The sequence below is a fragment of the Doryrhamphus excisus genome, linkage group LG13, assembly GCF_037039965.1.
Source record: "Doryrhamphus excisus strain RoL-2023G ecotype Guam linkage group LG13, RoL_Dexc_Guam_v1.1, whole genome shotgun sequence".
NCBI lineage: Eukaryota > Metazoa > Chordata > Actinopteri > Syngnathiformes > Syngnathidae > Doryrhamphus > Doryrhamphus excisus.
The window spans coordinates 13,113,402-13,138,895 of NC_136369.1; the positions used below are offsets into that span (position 1 = coordinate 13,113,402).

At 39.1% G+C, this 25,494-nt stretch overlaps 1 protein-coding gene across 8 annotated transcripts in view; it reads right to left on the reverse strand.

The window, feature by feature from the left end:
* The window catches only part of LOC131139316 (CUB and sushi domain-containing protein 1-like), a 373,565-nt gene that overhangs the window by 144,878 nt on the left and 203,193 nt on the right, over positions 1-25,494 (reverse strand). For all 8 annotated transcript variants that reach the window (XM_058088813.2, XM_058088812.2, XM_078795676.1 and 5 more), the window contains exons 4-9: positions 23,127-23,321; positions 22,308-22,515; positions 12,733-12,845; positions 10,506-10,583; positions 3,075-3,156; positions 367-491 (exon numbers count right to left, since the gene is read on the reverse strand). In XM_058088813.2, the coding sequence (XP_057944796.2) occupies positions 367-491; positions 3,075-3,156; positions 10,506-10,583; positions 12,733-12,845; positions 22,308-22,515; positions 23,127-23,321 (801 nt within the window). The remainder of the gene's footprint in view (positions 1-366; positions 492-3,074; positions 3,157-10,505; positions 10,584-12,732; positions 12,846-22,307; positions 22,516-23,126; positions 23,322-25,494) is intronic.

The window sequence follows — 25,494 nt, forward strand, 5'->3', positions numbered from 1 at the left end:
TTTTTGTTACAGAGGTGTGGTAGTGAAATTGTGTTAATTTTTATTAGGTATGAATGTGAGTGTGAATGGTTGTTTGTCTATATGTGCCCTGTGATTGGCTGGCGACCAGTCCAGGGTGTACCCCGCCTCTCGCCCAAAGACAGTTAGGATAAGCTCCAGCATACCCACGACCCTAGTAAGGATAAGCGGCATAGAAAACAGATGGATGGATATTAGTTGCTGTTAAATTGGTTGTGGCTGGCTGACAAAAGGCATACAGACATACAGTAAAATATTGCGAAGGAAGTACTAGCTATCCTAGTGTCAAGTAGAGTATATCATGACGTCAATTAATGTTGCAATGAGATGACAGCCATGAAAACCTACTTCTGCAGATGGGTCTGTGGTCACTCCAGGCAGCGAGCGTGTCCGTCACCCTTTGACAGGTGATACTTTTGGATCCTTGAAGAACGTAGCTGTCATCACAACTGAATTGGACACTGGAGCCGACTCTATCAAAACAGTAAGGAGGCTTGTCAATGCGAGGCAGCTTAACAGTCATACTGGTATGCTTGTTGAAAGTCAAAGAGAGATTATAGCAACAATTACAACAATGTCCAGTATGAATACATGTCATGATTTCAACAAATGACTTTTACGTCACTGGTGAGGATAATTTCACATAAAGGCAAAGCAATATTCTGTGTTCTTCTAAATTGTTTTTCTTTACTCTCTTATTTATTTATTTTTTGTTGGTTGTCCTTTTCCTCTGATCACTCATGCTTAGGACACCCTACTGTCTAACATGTGAGTGGGGCATTCAGCCATGCAAGCACAAGCTCGCATAGTGTCTTGTGTATAAAGCTCATTGTCTCTTCCCTGCCGAAAAACACAACAGCCAAGCACTTCCTGGTTGTTCCGGGGATTCGCCCCGTTGCTTTACACTGTATTAGTGTGCACATCCTTCTGTGAACATGCAGAGCTAAATCCTTCCTCGACTCTTTATATGCAAACTACAGCCATGAACTGACTATTGAATTTTCAGCAGGAGTGTTTTCAAATAAGATGTTTTCCCCACAGCTGGGTCAAAAGAAATATGTCCACATAAAAATGCATCTGTCAGTCGTCTTTGCAGGCAGTCAACTGAAGCCAAGGCAACAGGAGGCGCTTTCACCTTTAGCTATTTACCTAAGGAAGCCAAGAGACATAATACAAATGCAGTCGTCCCTCCCCCCATTAAATTCCACGGCTTCACGTTACCATGGTTTTCCAAACATACAGTCATTAATAAATCTTGCTGTTTCATGGTTGAATACCACCAATAATTCCTCCTAAAATATGCATATTTAAGCAAATGGTGTGTATTGTTTGCCTGGGTTAAGCATTTTCAGGGTTATAAATGGCTAAATGTATTAAAATACCAATACAGTGGAACCTTGGTATTAATGAATTCCAGGAAGGTCTGACTCAAACTGATTATCTCCAATTGTATCTACTGTACTGACAGATATGAATGTAAATGTTATTTCATGTTGACAGGGTTCTAATAATGTTGAAAACTTAATGTTGAAGATTGAAAAATGATTTCACAACTACAAAAATGTTCCACTTATGGAGAAATAATCCTACTGTGCGGGAATTCACTTATTACGTTTGGATCTGGAACCAATTAACAGTGATAAACGAGAGATTATTGTAATGAAAAATTGATAATTATATGTTACTCATTTCCAGTCAACAAAACAATCCGTCTCTCCCATGTTTTGAATGTGCACAAAAGGCAAGTTTTTGGGGGGTAATATGAGGTTACATTTCATCTGAAGTAATGTTCTTCATTCCCCCATCCTCTCCTTTACTTTAAGTTACTGCATCTCGGCACATGATAATGATTCCACACAAAGAGCCCCTACCAAATACGTCCATGATGACATGCAGATGCACACTTACACAACATGCACACACTGTGGTAATGACCTTTTCAAAAGCTCACAAACTCCAATAATAGCCCAATTACATTTGTGCAGCCATAGTAACTAATGACAATGAAGAACAGCAGGGGCTGGACACTAAAGGATTATTGTCATGTGAATGTTTTTGGCCTAAAAAGAAATAAAACAGTTGTTGAGTTTCTTGTAATTACAAGGAGGGCTGACAAAAACAACTGGTGCTGCTGTTAAAAAAACACACCATTTTTTTTCCTCTCTATGGAAGGATGGCAGCGACAAGCACTTGATCAGGAAATGTGTAAATTCATTCATTTTTACTCACAAAAAAGTTAAAAACGATTGGAATCACACAGAAAATGCACTTATAACACTTCAATGGACAAATATGGATATTTATTTATGTTTGTGTTAACTTCTCACCGCATACTTGTGCATGTGTAATGACAATAAATTCAATCCTATCCTATGTTATGTCATCATTGCCTTGTTTTTTTTTTTTCATCATGACAGGCTTGCACCTCCTCTGACCAGACGTTACTGCATTACCCTCTTTTGCTGCTATTCCAAAAAATATTAAGGTCAGCGGAAGGCCTCAGGTAATGATCATGTTTTGCACATTGTGTACACCCGTTACCTCGGCCATTTCTTTAAAATCCGTATTTCGTATTTCAAAGTAGTAGTTAATATGCAGTGTATATTATCTTATATCATAATATCCTTTTATAAATTTGAACACCTTTGGATGCAGCCCAACCCAGTGTGAGGTGTGGATGCATGAGAATGAGATGTAATTGGCAGTATATCTGATGAAACAACATGAAATAAAACCTGAAGTTAAAGCAATACAAAATGGTAGGAAAATGGTAAACCGATACATGTCGGACATGTTGAAATTGTTCATATGCACTTCAGTGTATCTTTGTCAAGAATGTTCTAAATACACAAAACTAACACCGACATCAAACATTTCTGTAGTATAATCATTTCTCAGGTCTGCCAAGGGAAGGAAGATGACCTTTATGCAATATTCATCACCTCCACATTATACGGAATGTCCTGTATATAAGAGAAAATGCTCCTTGTGTAGATCAGATCAAGAATATTTGGCCTTCCAATGGATATTTGAGATTAAATGCAAAGGGGACTCACTGGAAGGCGGATCCCATTCTCTTGCCATTTTCTGGAATTCCAGGATCTGGACATGCATCTCCTGCTAGGCCGCTTTGACTTACTGAAAAACAAAGCGGGAAAGAACAAACGTGTTATGCTTAATTACACACCTTAATCATATCTGCAATGATCAAGACGAGCATTGCTCGTTAGTGATACAGGCTTTTTAAATATTGTTCAAAGATGTAATGAAAGTCAGGTGCTAAGTGATAAATGGACTAAGTTCAATGGAATTGACATTTTTCCATGACTAAATCAAAATGCCAAACACAATCAACAATAAATAAACAGATACCCAACTTAGCAAGAACAGCATGGGAAGCTACAAATGACTAACTCAAAGCAAACATGGCGGGAGCCATCAGGAGGCGTGTGTTCATCAGGCAGAAGTCACGGCGAATATGGAAAACCTGCTGTGTTGGAGCATACTGTATGTGAGCGCATTTTCTCATATTTTAAAAGGAACACGATTTATTACAAATGATGTGTTGGTTTTGGTGATGAAAGGAGAAATTGGAGTAAATTATATTTAACCTGACAACAAATCTTTTTTTAGCAGTATGTTGACAAATTATTGAAGGAAAATGACAGATATTACTAACATGTTAGTAATGGCTGCAAAATATGAAAGCAACAGTGAGTCAGTACGCACAATGCCAGAACCACCAGACAGAATCCATTTGTCATTCCCATTGTAGTTACACATAGCTGATGAGTAACTCCCCGCATTCCTATTTTTTCCACTATGTTGTCATTGCTAAATGTATATCCATCTTAAATTTTCCTATAGGGACAATGGATGAAAATTGGTACCTATATTTACATATTTACATGTATATGTTCATCAAATGGGCTATTCTGTAATGGTGTCCCTCTGAAATATTGATATTGAATATTGGTCGGATTTCAGTGGATTACATCAGCCTGCATCTACAATCTCAACACTCCGATACAAGTCGTTCATCCCAGACTCCGCGCCAGCACTGCTATCCAGCTGCAACACTTCTATTTAGCATGCAGAGCCCACACAGTCACAACAACGGTGTTTTCTAGCATGTTTAGCAAGGAGTGGGAGTGATGCCAGCTGTGTGGAAGTATTTTTTGTTAGCGTTAAAAATATGCATTGCAAAACTTATCATACGAGGTTCCAATGGTGGTACTGAACCGGGGAAGTTGTATGCAGAAGCGTCACTTTCTGGAGCAGAAAGTCATTGGCTATAACAGAAATCAGTCTCTGTCAATAGTGAATCATGTAGACTTACAACCGGTAACTGGTAACATTTTTCTCAATTTTACCAGTTTTAAGACCAAATTCAACAAATAGAATATCAGTGTGCATGTGTAAGGTTTATAATGTAGCCTCATTTGCCTTTTCTCCCTCAAGCATCAGCTCAAACACACACAAAACAGGGATTCTGAAGTTTGGGGGAAATGATGAGTGAGTTTCTACATTTGTGTTGTGTACTGTTTCGAGCACTTTGTATGTGCGCTTGTGTGGGATATGATGCAAACAGAACAAGCTGTCTTACAGCTCTAACATGGTTTTGATCTTTTTTCCAAAAACACACATCACACACACACACAACACACATACCATCCTGGAAACACACATTCTGGCCAAGTGGCATTCATTGGCATCCTTTACAAAGGTTCCTTTTGCCAAAACAAATCCAGCTCATTCAAACAACATGAGCCATAACAGAGAAAGAGCTGGGCTGCTGTCAAAATTCCTCAAACTGACTTAATCCAGTATTTGCACTTAAAAGACCATTCAGGGCTGAAATACGAGCTTATGATGCATAATGTCGTTTCTATATCTTCAAAGTGTCTCCAGCAGACCTTTCATCTCAATAACTCAACTTATTTACGGACAGTCTAAAAACATATTTATAATTTTCTCTTTGGTGTCCGGACGAATGAAATCTTACACTTGACTGCTGTCTATTTAGGCACACGGAATGAGCTCATCCTTCCATTTAACTTTGACTAGTTTGTAAAATTTATCTATCCAAATAATACAATGTACAAGACCATTTAGAGTAATGCCTTTTCAATTATCACTATGCCAGTCAGGTTTGACTTGTTATTTACCTCTCATTGGCTGGCAAATTCCTAATATAGCCACTGAGAACTTTTGCAACTCATTAACAATTCCACAGTGGAACCTTGGTTAGCGTATTTTCATTTTTCAAATGTAAAAAAAAAAAAAGTAAATATTTTTCCTTGGTTTGCATACATTTCCCAGTTTTGGTTTGCATACATTTCCGAGTTAATGTACAATACGCCGTGCATCTTGTCATGTCAAGCAAAAGTATAATTGTTTTTGTGTTGTGTGTTTATATTTTTGGGTGTCCGGAACAAATGAAATATATTTATGTTATTTGACTTAACAGAACTCCTGTAACAAATGAATGACTAACCGAGGTTCCACTGTATTGCCAACATCAAAAATTGGGTTAACAATGGAACCTAATACAGAAAAGCAAATGGAAGATTTGAATGTTTTGGGTTTTTTTTAGTTTATTTTAATTTAATGGCCCATTAAATTGTCAAATTGTTTAGCATGGGGTTCTCTTATTTATTGAACCATTTAGAATTACTCTCAGACTTAATTAATTCAGTATGCTGTGGAAGGAAAAAAATGCACTTCCACACTCCCTGGAGCAAAAATAAATACAGTGACCAGCCAGGATTGAACAGTATTTGACAACAGGCATAAAGAGATTATGGGGCTGCTGCCATCACCATTAGCATCCAACACAGCAGGATTAAAAGTGGCAAGGGTTTTTTTTTTTTTTTTTTTTGACCGCATCATTAACTATTAGTTTTGGCTATCATGGGTATTAAAGACTGTGGCACATACTTACTCCCCTTCTTTCAGGCCATTTTTTATTTTTATATTTGTCATTTTTAAGACAGCTCTGTGATTGGCTGGCCCAAAGTCAGCTGGGATAGGCTCCAGCATACCCTCCTAGTGAAAATACATTTGTTTGCATTGACACATGGTCACATGGTTACGTATGGACAACAACAAAATGTTATCATTGCATGTACCTATATAGATTGTTGATTTTTATTGTTGGGTCCCTTGGAAGTCAACCTTGTGGTGCCCAATGACCGGTGCTGATGCTCACCCTTCACATTTGTTTTCTTGTCTTCTGTTACCAGGATGGATTTCAATACTTTAACAGACTAGGTGGTCATTTAGTTAATCTCAAATGAAACACTGCCACGTGGAATAAGTTCAATTAGGTTGTGCATAAAAGTTTTATGCCTTTTCTCTATTAGCTCTCGTTCAGTCATTGTGTGCTCTGTAATTCACGCAAATCTTACAACCCACTGGCTTCAAGTAGCTGTAAAAACGACTTGCATGGGGAACATTAAAATTTCACATCCACCAAATTGCACCATCGTTATATACAGTATAGCCGCTTCTTGTATATGCAATAAGAAAGATGCTCAAAAATGACTTTGCAATGGAAATTGCCATCCTGAATTTATAGTTTTATTGGAATGTTGCAAACCTTCACAGAGTAGTTTTGGCACAATCATAACACACCAAAAATGACAATGAAATATGCTTTACTTCCTTAGCAGAAGCACCGAAGATCAAACTTTCTGACAGATGGGAAGGAGCGAGGCAGCGTGGGAGTGGAAACTGTCGTGTGAAATTGTCCGATACGTGTTGCAGGTAAGTGCTTTTGAGCTGCTCTTCAGTTCGACGAACAGATGAAGAGAGTCATGTGTGAAGTGTAGTTTGTTGATTTTCTCTCTCTAGCTCAATGCCTCTTACCTGCTCTGTCATCTATTTCCCCTTCACTGTCTTATGCTCACAGGTCCATCAACCCAAAGACTAAAGTCATTTTCCCCACAGAACTAGAAAGCCATATCAAATTAAAAAAAACTGCACTTTTGAGGAGAATTTGGCCGATATTCCACAATCATTGTGTGAAACATGACCACATATTTATTTCCTTTCTGTGCATTCTAATTAGATAAAATGAGTTACTATGAGCAAGCTAACAATGCACGTCATTGCGACTTACCTATTTTGACTACAAAGCCCTCTACAAAAACCTCTAACAACGTTGTACTGTTTGACATACAGTACATGCTGTGATCACACATTAACAAGTACATTGACGATAAAATGTAATACTTAATACAGTATTACCTACTACAGTATATTGTCGTATTTTGATTATTTAAAAACATTACCGAAACAACTTTCCGAGGCTGATTTAGCCCAGGAGCTTACACTACTTCCGTCAACAGAAATTGAGATCTACTGTCCGATACTTCTGAGTGACGCCGAGACTTGCGGCTAGCGAGGCCTTGTGTTAGTTCACCAGATAAAGATAGTTTTTCATGTTCGCTGCTACAATAACAATATCACTGTAGCTTGGTTAATACACAAGTCAGCTATGCACATGGAGAACTGTTTCTTTTTAGGTTTTTTAGGTTTTTGTTAGGGCTTTAGTGTCAAAATAGGAACATCCCATGACGTCCATTGTTAGCTGGCTCATATTGACCCAGAAAAGGAAAATAAATAGGTATGTGTACATGTTTTGCACAAGGATTGTTATAATTGGCAAAATTCCTTTAAGCACAGGAGTTATCACAAAGACTTAAACTATCTAGAGCACATTTAAAAACTTTATTTTAATTATGCAATTGTGTGTAAAATTAGAATCGCTCCAGCTCCACAAAAATCATATACTTTTTGCAGTGAGGTAACTATAGAGATTACATAACTACAAAATTGGTCACTTTAATTTTCAACCTTCAATTGTCTATCACATTTGTAAAGTGCCTCTTTATACTTCTTCATTCAATATCCATACATAATATGATAAATAGTGAGCTTGGGTATTATTCATTAACACACCCAAACATGTACATTTACTCCCATGTGTGTTTGCATATTGGACCGTCCTTTAATGTTGGCTTGAGGCCATTATAGGGGGTCTGTTAGATTATGATTCATATGCACTCCATTCTCTAGACGACAAAAACTCATTATCTTCAGCCTCTGCTTCTACGTAATGATTATAAATTCTTTAAAGACTGCACATTCTTTGCCATGCAGCAAGAATATTACCACTGGGAGAGCTACAGTGTTCAAATACTGGTTCAGGACAAAAACATTGACTTTGGCCTCTGTTTTACAGTGTTTTAATGATGCTTTTTTCTTTCCCCGTGGCTTCTATGCACCATGTTGGGGTAACCTGTCAGAACCTTCGACCCAATGTGTGAAGCTTTTTTTTTTTTACACAGTTTGGTCTCCATTACAGCAATGCTGCTATTTGTTTTAATGAACATTGGTCCCAGAGTGAGAAATTAAATTCCTCATTTTGGTCCAGGGTTGAACAAAGCTTGAAGCATCCCTGGACAACGTATTTAACAGTTGTTATCATCGTTCTTTGGCGCCACATAATTGTTGCTGATCGCAAAGCATGTTCTCTTCTGTGCAGTTGTAATTTAGCACAATGGCTACTTTGGGGAATGATTTTAAACACATGTGCAGGACACAATGGAGATCACCCTAATTTCACTTAAATATCAAACGGAAATCCTCACAGACCAATGTTCCGTGAGCTATGGGCCGCGCGTTTTACAAGTCATAAGGTTAACTGACTTTAGTTTTAAACATTAGTGTAATATATATTTAAGAGACATCCTGAGCCACTTTTCTGCAAGTCTCTTATCCATTCTTCTGTAATAAATGTACTATGTAGCCTAAGGGAAACATGCAAACCGAGTCATGGCACAAGGGTATGTGTGTGCTTGTGTGATGTGGATTCTTCTCCAGGCATCACATCATTGATAAATATCTAAACCATACAGGCACATGCACACACACTCACACACATGCTAATACTAATGATAATTGCAGCAGCACATGCTTGACCGAGCATGTAAATGGTTAGATTTATTGATGAGAGTTTTATGATGAAGGTGAAAGCCAAGGAACAGTTTGGGTATGAGCTCGGCCTTCCGTAAAATCTAAAAGATGCATCACATAACCTGAATACTGTCGGGTAACAGTCAACCATCCAACAATATGATCTTATTTAACATTAAAATACTATATGGATAACTGTTTTGAATTTTGAAAATATGTTTTTAAAACATATACCGTATTAATTAATAAATCATGCTGTTTTGTGTTTGAATATGGCCTAAAAATTCCAACAATTCCAACACCATACTTCACTATACAAAATTTCATTCTCCATCACAACTCGCACGAGGTGTGTTCACGGACACTCAGAACATCACAATATATATATATATATATATATATATATATATATATATATGTGTGTGTGTGTGTGTGTGTGTGTGCTTATCAAAAGACAAAGAAAAACGGTAAGTGGATATTCTTATCATTCACCTCAGCAGTCTCAATGGCACTCGTCAATTTGTTCAAAAAGCCCAGAAAATATACTCCAAAGATGTGAATTTTACTTCAAATGATGTGCTGTTATTACATGCAAATGTCCTATCATCCTATCAGTCCTGTCATTTATCTTTCTGTTACAATACAGTACCATTTACAGTAAAAGAGACATAAATTATTTGTCAAAATTGTGATTAATCAGGATAATTTGGCAATTGTGATTAACCTGATTAAAAACTAAAATCTTTTGACAGACCTATTTTGAACACGATACAAAAAGGAGTACCGTGTCTTTTTAAAAACTGTATTCACAGACGTAGCCCACTCAAGCTAGAGGTTTTAAGCGCTATTGGAGAAATGCACTCTCTCTGTACTCTTGCTCAGCTATTTTTTTGTGTTTCCTTTTACTTTGCATTTGCTGTTTTACTAGTCTGTCAAGGCTCCCATTGTGTCGTTATCACAAACTACATCCAGCTCATTTTCACAGAAAAAAAGCCTTAAAAACCCCACTCTGCACCACCTGCACAGCACCAAATGGCAAAACAGACTTATTTATGGACAAGCTGGTGAACATTGTGAAGCAGTCTGAGGTCTGATATTTCCCCCAGGAGGTAATAGAGACCATAAATGCAGCTTAGGGAAAGGTAATATTGGACTTTCTTTCACTGGCTTTAAAGGGAAACAGCTCCATTACGAAGGGCGATGTTGCAACTGCTGTGTGTGTAAAAAGGTTACCATTTGTGATCACTTTTGAAAAAACAAGAATATAGATTCATAGATTACTCACATCCTGATGGGCATGATGGCAAATTACCAGCCGGTATATATTACAGCATAAAATATAGAGTATATATTTAGCCTTGCATAATGTATAATTTTAAAATATTTGAATGTATCATAGAAATATTAGACTAACCAATATTTGCAATATTGCAATCTATTTTTTCTTCACAGAGACATAAATTGCAATCAGAAGTGAGAGCATGTGTATGTGTTTGTTTACTTACAGACTGCATTTTTGTGGCTGGAGTCCTTACTGGGCATCATCTTCACGCCTCTGGACTTCAACTCTATCGCTTTCTTCACTGCAAAAAAAAAGAAAGAATGAGCCAATCCAAATCCAAACTGCAACATATGAAGTGGTGTTATTTTGGCAAGTGTTCCTAAGATGCAGTAGAGTTCTACACTGCCGCAAACTACAACCACAATAATAAACATATAAGCAAACTTCTCGGACAGTATCCGATAATACCGAATCAACGTGACTATTGTTGTAAAAAACACATTTCTGATGCAAAGCTTGCATTACACATATTTATGTAATGCAGGTGTTCTCAATGATGCCAGTATGATTGTGCTTGTGTATTCCAGCAGCAGGAAAAGGAAATTAGGACATACAAAAGGTTGATAAGTTTAAAGGACAAGTCAGGGCAAGCAAGGAGGAAAATAAAAGAGCAAAAAGAAAAGGAAATGAGCAGAATCGGAAGGCATTTCATTTATATTCTTTTCTGTGTAACCGTTTTGCAGAGAATAACACACAAATCTCCAGTGCAACCAGGCTGCATTCCAATCAGAAATACTTCATTACTCATATGGACAGGAATGACAGGGGATACAGGAACATTGACAAAAACATCGGCGGTCACAATGAAAACATAAAAAAGTAGTGTTGTATTACGAGTTCAAAATAACATTCTGAACTATTCGGATATAGTCTAATGTGCCAATTATCTCTATCCACGCTCTTAATAAGAGGATATGCCATCTTTGTCAAGCAAACCCAATGCGGTCATTTAAGGCTTCTGTCCCTAGAAAACCTCCAATTATATAAACCCGAACATGTGCTGGGATGCTTCCTGGTCATTGGGTATTCCAGTGTGAATAAAAAGCTCCCATTTACTTCTGGCGTTATCCTATTTGGATTGGGAAAAGGAAATGTCAAAGCATGGTGCAAATACAGAGCACATCCCTGGCAGGTGTGGAGTAGACACAGTGTGGCCACATTCTGAACATCCAGCCAGCCAGTCAAAGGTCATTTGACGTTTGTGTGCCAACTTCAATAAGCTGGGAAAAGCAAAGACTACAACTACTGTCCTCAAGTCAGTAAAATAGACTAAAGTTGATCCCGATTTAGTTTTTATGAAATCCATAAGATAGCAGTCGACACATTTGAAGTCTCTGCATGCGCTTTAAAATGCTGGTTGCACTGCTCAGCTGTTTGTGTGAAGCTCATGCTTTTTACACTTGATGTTTACATACTGTTGTTTACAATTGATGTAATAATATTATTAATGCACTTTGTTACTTAGCATTTACAACATTGGTTCTGTTGTTACTGTGTTGCATAATACGTTTGTTAATAAATACCCATGTGGTCAAAGAGCACTATGTTTCCCCTTACACTTTCGTAGGATCTGTCCACACCAGAACATTCCTGTCTTTTGTGTTTTTTTTTTTGGCGGGTTGGAACACACCCACACAGTATCAGATCAGTAAATAGTCAAGTCCACTTGGGAGCGGATTACTGTGGGAAAACAATGTAATACATAAGACACGCTTATATGTAGCGCTGTAAACAGACACACAGACAAAACCACGGGACACACCAAAATAATAGAAAGAACGAATGCATGTGCACAAGGGTGGTCGTCTTCCGCTTGTCTAGGCTTTACGACAAAGTGAAATTACTTCTGTGAGTCACTTTGACAGAGAAAAATAAAAACATGAGGAGAATGTTGACTGGGGGTCATATTAGTCAAAATATAAAAAAAATGATATTGTTATCTGCAGTGGTACACAACCGCCATGTCCATTATGGTAGTCCCCATTGAGTGACATGGATACATTTGATTTGCCTTTAGCCTATGCATATCTTCACTTTAAACGAGTTTATCTTTCAAACCGAGAGCCTCATTGATTTTGAATGATCTTAGAGACAAGGAAACAGACAGAAAAAATGACATGTCCCTTGCCCCTTTTCTACTGATTATCATTCTCCAGAGATCAGTCGATAGTAGTCTGGGGATCACTGTCCTATATCAAGTAAGACCCTGATTGATTTTGTTGAAGCCAAATGTACATCGTTCTTGTCTTTTTAATTAATGGTGTGTTTTTTTTTCATTTTTAGTGACTGCTAATGTGTGATCATTTTGGAGGAACAGATATTTCGTCTTGGCTGATACAGTTGAACTTCCAGATCAAATACATAAATGAGTTGGAGTGTGTTTGACATACCTTGGTACTGAGCACTGAATCCTTTCCTTCGATGGTTGCTGTCTGAGGTAAAGTGTATCCTTAGCCAGTTTTTACTTGATATAACTGGGGAGGGCAGGGTTGTACCAGTCAGCCTGAAAGTGAACAAAAAAAATGACAGATAATTTGATAATGAACTTGAGATTTGGTTAAACAATTAAAGTGTACATCATCAAGCTGGATGAGCACATCTCTTTCAAGACAGATTCAGCCTGAAGGCATCGATTACAAACAGAGACGCATGTCCAACACAGAGAAGAGTGTTGTTTTGAAAGAGCTGGACCTCAAACAGGATAAATGTTCTAAATTGAGCCGTTAAACGGTTAGATTCATGCATGATCCTGAGTCACATAATTACCAGCATTGATCAAAAGCACCAGGTCCACCTGTAAAATTGAATAACAATGTAACAATACATGTATTCAGAGCCTTTTTTTCATTGCTGAGCCTCAGATTTGGTACAGCTGCATACGGATATCGGACATTTTTAAGTGAGGTGCAAGAAGTGTGGGCATTGCATTGCATTGTACCGCCACAAGCCTGTGGAGTATGCCTAAAAAAGCCAAGGCATTCAGTATAGGCAGTATATTGACCCAGGTTGGATTGGTTTTAGCATATTTAATGCACAAAATATATCCCCACATGCTTAAATTTCTCTGCATGCTGGATATTTATATTTTTCTTGAGAATTGTATTTAATGGAGAATTACCTGCCAGCGGACTGCAGGTACAGTATGATTCAGTACAGTTATACATCACTGTAACTTTAATAAATGCTATATAAGTATTGAAATAGTATTGACGTAATACAATGTCAGTCAAACGTAATCCTTAGATGCTTCATTGACATGCTTCCACAGTTGGAAAAGAATAGGAATAGCAAAGTAGTAAAGATAGTAAAAGTAGTACAAAATAATCAAAGTTCCCATTCTTCTAAAGCATCACCACTGTTGGTTGCCGGTGGTAAGTCTTACATCAGCTTCAGCTAGTGTAACATTTCCTTACCAAAGGCAACCCAGGCGGTCGTGAGGAAGAAAAAGAAAGAAAGAGAATACAGAGAAAAAGGAGAATGAAATGAGTCAAAAAATGAAAATTGATGTACTGACTGCATTGCTACCTGAAATTCAATGTTCTACCACCTGCCTTATAAGAGTCACTGTAAGTGCCCTTTAATAATACTATATATAGATAGAAGAGACACACAGATAAAGAACAGGTCAGAAATAAAGTAGGTGAGGTCGTTTGGAAATATTAAAAGAACTTTATTGAGCGCTTATCGCGGGAGATGCATAGTTGAGGAGGTTATCAGCTCCAAAACAACAGAAATGAAAGCGACAGCTGAAGAAATCTGGGATAGAAAGTATGAAAATACTGAGACCAAAGCACAGAGCTGCCACTGTGTATGCCTGAAGGCAGCAGGAATCTAGTACACAACGACTCCAGCAATGTTATCTCCCGAGTCAATAAGCAGGCTTTATCAGTTTGATATGAGACTTATTTTTTAGAATCTTTGTGCAAGCTTTTCTAGTAAAGACTAACTAAATAGCAGTTTTGGTAAGGGCCTAATTGTCATGGTCATATAATAAGTGCTCAACACGGGAAGAGAGAGTATTTTTCATACTGCACATCTACAAAAAGAGGTCGACAATAGACATCTTTCTGTTTGGACCAAGTGCAGCCCATGTTTTTTTATTGGCTCATGGCACATTGTAGATGAAAAATTAACCGAAATATCCACCAAAAGTGGAGGAAAATAGGGCAAAAAGTTTTTAAAGGGGAACTGCACTTTTTGGGAATTTTGCCCATCATTCACAATCCTTATGTGAAGCATAAACACATATTTCCTTCCCTTTTCTGTGCATTCTTGCGCAAGAAATCAAGTTAATATGAGCTAGCTAACAATGTCTGTCATGGGAAATATCTATTTTGGCGCCGTAGCCCTTAAAAAAATAAAAATGTGAACAGTTTTCCATTTACATAACTGACTTGTATATTGACCAAGCTATAGCCGTATTATTATTATAGCAGCTAACATGAAAAACTATATTTATCTGGCGGACTAATATGATGCCTCATCTCAACGTCATTCACAGATGGAAGAGTGGATATGTAGCTTTCAATCTCGCTACAAAGATTCAAGAAGATGCTGGTTTGCCGTCAGCATTTTTTATGTGAGGACTGGAGCACAGTCTTGTGCTGGAAGACACAGCCATCCCAAGGGGAGCGGACATCGTAAGTGTTGTCGCTTTATCTATGTTGCTGTGGTTGACGGAACTCGCATAAGTATGTGTACCAATGCGCAGAGAAAAAAAGTTTCACTGTTTGGTCACAAAATCTCGACTGCGCCAAGCTGAAAATGTGGACACCTCTCCCTGGTACGCCACCATGGCCATCTTGGCGCAGCCCAGTCTACCAGATTACCAAATTGGCTACACACAGGGGTCCTCCACCCTGCACCACGTTGCGCTGCGCAAATGTGTCATATATTCACATCGCATTTCACATTGCATGCATTATATGTAATATACAGTATACTAATCTACATTTAGATTTAAGAAATGTTCATTAGTTCAGCTCAGTGTGACAATCAAAACAAAATATTATTGGAATACTATTGAATTGTATTGTTTAAAAATGTCATCAGCGGGTCAGATATTAGGGATTTCTATATATTATAATGTTCTGGACCTCTGCACTTTTTGGGACTTCAACTTGTAATTGTGAACCGCTGCTGTAGAAAAAGAACAGCTATGCAGTGTTATATTTATACCTTTATAAAAATAGATATTTGTTTCATCTGCTGCTTTGTGTTGATAGAACAAAAGCATCCAATGTTGTCGAGTGCGTGTTGTTGAAAAACAGCCATCCACCAACACGACTATGACTAGTGCATGGAAAGAGGAAGGTGCTGCACGTGACTCAGTCATAAGTGTTTGATGTGGAAATCATCTGTTGTCGTACACCTGCTGAGATGCATCCTCATTGCTCAGTGCCACGGTTTGTGCACCAGAAAATTCCTTCAAATTATATTATGAATTTGGAAAACAACCAGCTGGCTCGCTGCAGGCCTCCACTGTGAGCTTATTTATGTCAGTGTGATATAGTGGAAAATGAAAAGTGATGGAGGATTCTACATGAACGTTATGCGTCATAAGACATGTGATGTGTTTAAACAAACTAGCCTTTCCAAGGCCGCCTGATTAAGGCTCAAATTACAAAATTATACCGTGTTTCTTAATCCCTACCTAAAATTATCCTGCAAAGCACACTGATATGTCAGGATTTTCATATAGCAGCTCCTCAGTCACTCGGAAAAAGAAAAAAAAGCAACCTTTAATGATGTTGCAATGATGAGCCAAAAGTGTCAGGTATAATGAGTGGAGTACAAATAGCATAGAAGTGGAGTTACCATGTTAAAAACAGCAACGCTATAAACAAGACAAAGTAAGTAAAGACAGGAAGTGGGGGATAGACATGCTGCATCTGCTCCATTATTCATTCAGACTGACCAGCTGCCTGAGACTGGAATGAGGGGTAGACAAGAGGTCAGCGAGATGGAGGAGGAGGACTGAGAAGAAGATGCAAATGAGAGGTGACCAGAGATGGATCCTGGAGGAGAGCAGTGGAGTGGAGGAAAGCTGGATAATGATGTGCAGGTAAAACAGGTTTCGGGCAAAACAACAACAATTGCCTTGGGCCCAATATTTTAAGAAGAGGTGTAGGTAGATGAGCAGGGAGAACATGAGGCAAGAAGGTGAACGCTGGGGAGTGGAAATCCACTTAAATCAACAGTAGAGAGAGAAAGTGAGAGGTTAACCTCAGGAGTGAGGTTACAATAGCTGTGAAGTGCAAATGGCCTGGAAATAACAAATACCTGCTTATAGAAAATGGAGACAAATAAGTGAGAAAAAATGGAGGATGGGTGGGAGGTGATGTGGGAGGAGACAACAGAAGGAGCATACAGAACAAGGTACATTATTTCCATACCTATTGCTACATTAATCTCAGAGATTAGCTTCACTGGTGATCTGCTAATTAAAGAAGTATATTACTAGCTTGTAGGTACTGTTGTTTTGGACACTGCCCTTCATGATGGCTGCATCAGCTGACTGGAAGCACTGTCTCTTTAAGTGTATTTAAGGCACTCATTGTAAGTCCCTGTGGACCGGAGCTTCTTGCTGAGTGACAAGCTGTACAGACAAAAACATATTCCTTGGGTGCAAGTCAGAAAGGTGGGTGAGAAGAGACAGCTGCTAATACTGATATACCTTGTGTGGAACATAGTGTGCCAACAAGCTTGTCTAAAAAGTGTCCAAAAGCTAAGAAATTCTAGGAAAGGGACACAGCAGAAAAGGGAACACATTTGAAAATGAGAACACATTCAATGGGCAATATGTGTCATGCTTAGGCATGCTTCACTGGTCTGTGTGAGGATTGGATGATTGCAAGCACTATGTCCCCAGCACGGTTGTGAAGTGGGCTTAAGCGGTACACATTCTCATGCACAATCACAGGCATAAATGGTCAACTCGGAAGCCTTGTATAACCAATACAATCATCCACCCCACCAATCCAATCATGTTTTCTGCATCTGTCTCTTTCACACCAACTACCCTTATGTCCTCTGCTACATCCATAAACTACATCTTCCTTGACGCCTCCTACCTGGCAGCTCTAAACGCAGCATTCTTTTACCAATATATTCACTATCTCTCCTCTGAACATGTCAGAACCATTTCAGTCTGGCCTCTCTGACTTTATCTACAAGACCTGTAACATTTAATGTCCCTCTGATGTACTTGTTCCTGATCCTATCCATCCTGGTCACTCCCAATGAGAACCTCAGCATCCTCATCTTTGCTACCTCCAGTTCTGCTTCCTGTCTTTTCCTCAGTGGCACCGTCTCTAGACCAAACAACATGGCTGGTCTCACCACAGTTTGGTATACCTTTCCTTTCATTTAAGATGAAACACTTCTATCACACATCACGCCTGACACGTTTCTCCACCCGTTCCATCCTGTTTGCACACGCTTCTTCACCTCCTTTTCACATTATCCAATGTTCTGAACTGTTGACCCCAAGTACTTAAAGTTCTTCACCCTCTGCATGGCGGCATAGCGTATCTGACATTAATGCGCCTCATCCGGCCATGGCGGGCGGCTTCTCCCGCTGTCTGCTCGTGCACGTTTCTCTCAGGTCATGATAGCCAAAGGTGCCGTTTATACATGCAATGTAAATGTACTGTATAATCAATCCAACCCCATCTATTAATGATAATCATCACTTTCCACAGTAGAAATAAACAGAAAGACACACAATAAGCCACAAAGTCAGGAAATGTGCAGTAATGCTATGTGTTGTATGTACAGTTGCTGATACATGTATAAGTGCAAAGCAATATGGCTGACATTCTAGTTTGGATAGATCTGAAAATATAGACTGAACTTATTAATGTAGTTTTTTGTTTTACAATGGTTGTATCAGACCAGGCCAGACATCTTAGGTTTCAGCCTTGAAAGTACGTTTCCCCCCGGGGAGTGAACTATTGCCAAGGTGCTTTAATAAGCGTCTCGCTCTTGGCTCAACCTAACAAATGTGTATATTATCCACTTTAAGTCACATACAGATATTTGTTTCTCATTTTCTCCTCTTGTATTTTGGACCGCGATAGAATGCCTGTGGTCTCGTTTCTGTGAGACTATCAGGTCTCACAGCAATCAAGTTGGTTGAAATGGGGAAGTGGCTGCTGATGGGGTTGTGCATGACTTTCAGCTGTTTGTTATTAACAAGGAGGGACAGTCTGCAACGGGTATTAGTTTGGTATTTCTTCTGTTTGCAGATGATGTGGTATTGTTGCTTCATTACCCTGCAATCTGTGTGTGATGTAAGAATGAGAATGCTCACATCCAGCCTCATAATTGACTTGAGTTTTAATTGAGAATGGCAATCTTGCAGCAAAAACTGTGTTCACATAATAAGTTGTTTTATGCAGACTTGGAATTAATGTATATTCTGTTTTGAATAAAAACCTACCATAGGAAATATGTTGAGGATAATACCTGCATACTATGTTGTATATATTGTCTAGGGGGGTCACATATTCTATTGTGAACAATAGTTTCTGTAGTGGAAAATTAATGTATTAAATGGGAAATTTAACTGTTTAATTCATGCAGAAATATAGAAGAGACCAAAATAGATGTGAATGAGAGATTCCATCAGGTCTTTCAAATCATAAAGTACCGTTATGTAAAAACTATTATACTGCATTATATGGAAATTTACAGAGTCTTTACAGAGTCCTGCTGTAACGGACAGCAGGGAAGAAAATATGATTAATTGGTCTGTGTTTCACTCCTTTGATGTAATGGCCTTTAGCCTAGTAAGAAGCCATTCAGTGGAATAAAGTGGCAATGCAAAGGCTTGGAAGAAGAGGAGATGAAAATGGCAGTGAAAGGGAAGAAAAAGAGGGGGGCAGGAGGAAATGCCGGAGGAATGTTGAATTTAAAAAAAAAAAGTTTGATACCATGCATTCATGTGAATAGGATGTTATTATTTCAGCCAAGATCACAGTTTTCAACTAATTGTGAATCACATGAATCCTGTAATGGCAAACATTTCCACTGTAAATGTTTTATGGACAAATAAAAACATTTTAGTTTAGTTTAACCTGACATTAAAGGTCCAATACCTCTTTGTCTCCACATTACAATTTTATTCAACCAAAATATCATATTTTACATGACTCAATTTATGGTAAAAGTCTGGTTCCATACAGGCTAAACTAATAATGAATTTCTCTAAGGATTGCTATGCTCCGAGGAAAAAAAAAATTTGGGGTCAAAATAACGCTTTAAGGGCAGGTGGGGCAAAATACAGGGAATGATAGGATATGGTATAGGGCAATTGTTCTGACAAACATGTTCCCGTTGAGCCAAAAAACAAAAAACACTGGTCCCATTGCAATTACTTCTGTGTACACGCCTGCATGTGTGTGTATGCAACAGTGTGTGCATGTGTGGCAGGCAGTCAACTTGACATTGAACCTGCCAGCTAGCAGACAGAAACATGAAACAGGAAATTGCTTTTGGGACAACCAATCAGAAAAAGGCTCCTGATAAACAGGAACAACCTGTCACAGAGGTACTGTCAGGTGTCAATCATTCTCACAATGACCTGCCCACATCCTTCAGAGAAGGAGTCAGTCATGTCTTAATCCCATGCCTGGAGAAAAGCACTTACATGGTACCATGGGATCATGCATGGCAGAATCTTATTGCACAGCATTGTATATGAGACTGTAAACAATAACATATTGTTTTTTGTTAAAGGGCAACTATTATGGTCATTTTTTCCATCCTTTTGTATTGTGTTGTGGACGCCGATAGAGCAGCTACACACAATAACTCACTCAGAAAACGTTCAAGATCTTCCAGAATCTTCACCTATTCCAGCTGTATTTCCTTGGATTTGTGCTTCCCACCAAAACGGTCTGTTTTAATATATTCAACCCACTCAACACACCATTTTATAAGGACATGGACTTATTATTCAGTTATTGAGAAGAATGCTATAGTATGTGTATGTGGGTGTATGTATATGTGTGGCCACCTAACACTGGACCAGCTCTACACCTTTGCAAGGTGAATGGCAGGTGCATGGTAGTGTGGCCAATCTGTCCACTTGTGCTTTGTGGATTCGGAAAAGGTATCGGACCATGTCCCATGTCGGAGTATGGGGTTGGTAGCATGCTACGATGTGACAATTGGTCCTTGAGCGGGAGCCTGGTGTTTCACCTTGCCAGCAATAAGTAACCTGTTTATAGTGAACGTTGGCCCCTGCCAAGCTGCCCTTTCTCATCGCTTGTGTTCATCTGCAGTAATGCAATCGCTGTCATGGGCAGTTGCATGATGAAGAGAGAGCTGCACCAGAAGGTAAATCTTTCGATTTACCGGTTGAATCTACGCTCCTACCCTTTGGTCCATGTCACTGAATGGGCCTCCCGAAGCATCCCGCTTCTGCGCTGCAGAGGACAGGGCGATAGCGATCTTTGAATGCTATGCTGTCTCAGATAAGCCATACGTGTGTGTGCATGCATATGTGTGTGTGTTGTCAGTGCCTCCGGAAAAAGAGCAACAGCTCAAACTGTCAGCAGACCACTTAAGACCCGACACTGACATGCAGACATACACATTAATGGTATCATGAGAGCATCACGCTTGATGTATGGCTGGCGACAGGACTAAATATGCAATTATTCGCCGATCCTTTTGTTGCCATGTAGCACCATCCTCTTGAGCCTCTTTCACGCCATTCATTTCTCTGTCCACCAATCAATTCCAATCTCTCCACACACAGCCATGAAATACTTCTTTCTGTTTTCAACGACAATGTCTTTGGGGACTTAACGCTGCGAGAAAAATAAATGTAAGATTCCAATATAGTTACAGTTACACAGCATGTTATGGCCCGCCTCTGCCATATGGACGCAAACACCTGGCCTCATGAATATTGATGTATATTTACTGAATGAGATCAAATGCCATGTCACCTTAAGCAACTGGGAGGACGTTGCTGAAAAATGAACATAAGCCTCAGATGAATGATTGCATTGCAAAAGAATACAGTGTTGACATTATAAATAAAAGTTGAAGATTTATAAACTGATTTAATCAATGTTCTCATGAAAGCAATTTATTTTTTATCAGTGTAACACAAAGTAATTTGTCTTACTGAAAGAAGGCGAGGAAAATGTGATGTCACACAAGGCTAATGAGGTCCCTCGGGAATGGTGGAATTTCTGCATGTCTGAAATCGATCGATGATGTATGAACAAACTCTAAAATATGTCTCAATTGAGTTTCAATCATTATAAAGACTACCAGTGCTGTTTTATCAACACAAATGGCCCTGCAGCCATCTTTGTTGTTGACACAGATGGACATTACAGAGAATTGTTTATCCTTTATACAAATCCTCAGCAACTTAAAGTAGAACTACACACCTGCATGCTTAACTATCAGACGTTTCGCCTTCACTCAACATGAGGTATGCATTTCAACTGTGTACCATTTTTTTTACAAGTAATGAACCAGTGGAACAGAGTGCCGATTTTGAAACATGGCCATTGCATTTTGGAGCAAAATAATTATTTGCCACCTTCCCTATGGGGTTTTAACAAATAAGGACATTGGAAGGAACCACATGCAGCCAAACAATTACAGTGATTCAGAGCCCAAGCGAAAAAAAAAAAAAAATTCTGTGCAGAAAGTAAATGACTATTGAATATTAGTCAAAATGCATATTATTAGAATATAATATATCCCTAATGAGGACTAGCGACATAGAAAATGGAGAGATGGATCAGATGAGTTTGCTTGTTTGCTTATGCTTTACAGCAACCCCAGAGCCTTTCTGTCATACAGTGAGGAACACCCCCCGATTTCATTTAGGAGTAGGACCAGGTTGTGAGTGCATTTACATAGTCTACATGTGAAAATCTGTCATGTAATCATTGTGTGTAATTTGGCTGTGCACATTTTTTTTTTTACTCACCATATACTGGGCGCCTCCGTTCCACTGATTTCCAGGAAGTCATACTTGTCTTCCAAAAAGAAGTCATGAAAGACAAGCGCTATTGTGTCTCCGGGTTCAGCGAGGATTGACCACGTGCAGTCCAGATTGTTATCATACTCTGCAGGGTATCCGGGGCTGGCTATCGAACCCGCGGTTCCCCGTAATGTGCCGCCGCATGCCCCCTCCGCTGGAGAGAGAGAAGAATGACAATGAATTAATGAGATGATGCGATTGCTACAATAACCAAACTAAACTAAACGACACCAATGTCAGTGAGGTATAGAAAAACATACAGTATATACCACATACTGTATGACACAAATGTGAATTTAGGAAAAAATATCACAGTTCAAGTCCCATAGGAAAGTAACCAGTAAGAGATTTGTAAAGAGTAAATAATTCAACAGAGATTGTTCAAACAGAACCCCACATGAGTTTCTTCTTGTGTGCAAACTAATGAACCATTACAAGGGACTTTGTGGGAGGATTTAGGACTCCATGTGGTTGGTTGACACTGGTTTGTTACGTAGTTTAAACAAGGTCTAACCAACTATAATTGAAAGTAATCAATACCCAGGGGGCTCTCACTTTCCTCCCGCCTGTGACCTCATGATCAGGTCTTTCTGTTCTCATGACCCAAGACATGTATTTTTTATACTGCTTCTGGCTTATTTCTTTCTGAAGATATACAGTATTTTTTTTTCTCATGGATTACCAGCAGGTAGGAAGCTGCTTTGGGAGATGGTGCAAGTGCTCATATCAGTCAAGGGTGAGAAAGGAAGCAAGAAAGGTTCTTACCTCGACAAAAAGGTGAAGGGAAGTCCCACTGTGCCCCACTGCCTGCTGATACAATACATGTGAGGATATTATGTCCCTCCAAGACGAAACCCGACTCGCAGCTGTAGCGGATTTTGTCCCCGATGTTGTACCGTGCACCATGAATGACTCCGTTTGGGATGAGTCCGGGGGTGCCACATGTATGGCTGGGCAGGACTGAAACATAGAAATAGAAAATGATGTTATCGTATCAAGAGCTTGAAATAAATTGAGCAAATAAACCGAAAAACAGTTATATGATGTTTGAACCTCTCGTGAAAGGGGTAAAGTGTTAATTATGTCAATATGTATCATATTTAGTTGTGTGTAGAAGGGAAGTATTTGATTTGTTTCGCCCTTAACGAGTGTGTGTTGCTGCCAGTTGTTGGATGACACTGTGACAGCACCTACAGGGAGCTCATGGTCTAACTGGGCCAAAAATCAATCTGAGGCTGTAGCCAACATGCCTCGGCTCCACAAAGAGGGCAGCAACAGAGTCGCTGAAGTACCAACCTGGAAAAAATCCACCAATTCTAACACGGTGCATTGTGTGTGTGTGTGTGTGTGTGTGTGCTTATACAACTGGAGCGTGTTAACTTGTTGAGTGTGCCTTATGTATCGAAATGCTCTGTCGTGTGTGAGTGAGTGTGTGTGTACAAAATACAGGCTGTCTATATATAAGAGATGCTCAGTTTAATCAGTTTGTGTAGGCTGTTCCAATTAAATGCTGGCATGGTAATTAGACAAAGCTTCACCATGAGACCCTGAGAACTAGGACAGGAAAAATAAAAAGACGGGCGAATGGCGACGAAGATAAGTTGACAAAGAGGCAGGAGGAAAAGCGGACCAACAGGAGAGACCAGAGATGAAGAATGAGATGAACGCAGGCGATAAGGAGGACACGGCTTTATCAGGCTTTATCAGGAGTGAAGTATTGAAATTAACATATATAGTACCAGTTGGTTTAATGACCTTTTTAATAGCAGTCATTTTGATTGATCATCCACAACAAGAGAACTGAGTACCGCCTCTCGAGCGATCTCAATTTGCTTGCACGTGAACTCTTTAAATCTTAGAAGGTTTTTTGTGAAATCTAAGTTGGTGCAGAATACAACAATAACAGACATATTCAAGCTAGTAGATGCCATTTTTTGTGTGGAATTATGCTATGAAATATGTCATGGAAACAAGGGGTGTCTCGATGCAACTTTCCAACATAATATAACGATACTGTAGCCTTGAATGATGATATTGATTTGATATCAGCAAATCAAATATGCTTTTATTACTTATTTTGTAGTGTACAATGGTATGAGGGAAAAAAAACTGACCCGTCTGGGGTATAGTTTTATCGACAATGTTGTGGCAGCTAGGCATAACGTATATCAATCCCATTTTAGCACATGCTGATGTTGTGATTCCATGGGCTCTATCCATCTGCATTGGGGATATCAATATCAGATCGGGACACCCATAATGGAAATGGACCAATCATGACCTGACTTTATGCAAAAGTTACTTAGTGCGCAGTATTTGCTCCCATAAGCTAACCTCACCAAAGTGAGGTATCTTTTGTACATTTTTGGTCCAATCCAACAATTTTAATGATGTTTTTTGGATAGTCCTGTATATACTTACAATTTAGGCTAATTGACTTATTTGTACGAAGTCATGCAGCGGAGTTACTCACACTCAGCTGACCACACCATCCTCTGTGCCTGCACCGCCCCAACAAATTCAAAGCCCTGACAGCACCGAGTGAAGCTCGTATGAGACAATAAAAGGACTCATGTGTTTCAGCCAAGTCATTAGTCACACGTTGGTGACCATACAGCCTTGTGTCTGCCAAACTCCTGTGTTTTAGGTAGCCCGTCGCACTAAAGGTAGTTTCTAATTCATGTCTGACTGACGAAGTCATGTGAAAGATTCAGGGAGGCAATACAGTATCTCAAGTGGATGAGGTGATCACTGACACGCACCTCCATTCTAAGAATTATATACACATGGAAGTCAGTCATAGACAATCACCATTGTGTTTCTCCAGTTGTTAAGTTTGGTATGTTTTACATGGATTCATCTTTGCAATTTCGCTAATCTTTCCAAAAATTATTATTATTAACATTGGTACGCCTCTCGCCCAAAGACAACTGGGATTGGCTCCATCATGAGGATACAGAAAAATGGATGGATGGATTGTTACACCAATCGAACTACATCACGAGTTACACTAACATATAACACATCAGCCAGTGACTACCTTCACCACACACTAATGTTAACGCCCTGAGCTCACAAGCCTCAGGCCGCTACCAAAAGGTAACCCTGTTGATATTGGAGATATTGGAGCTGC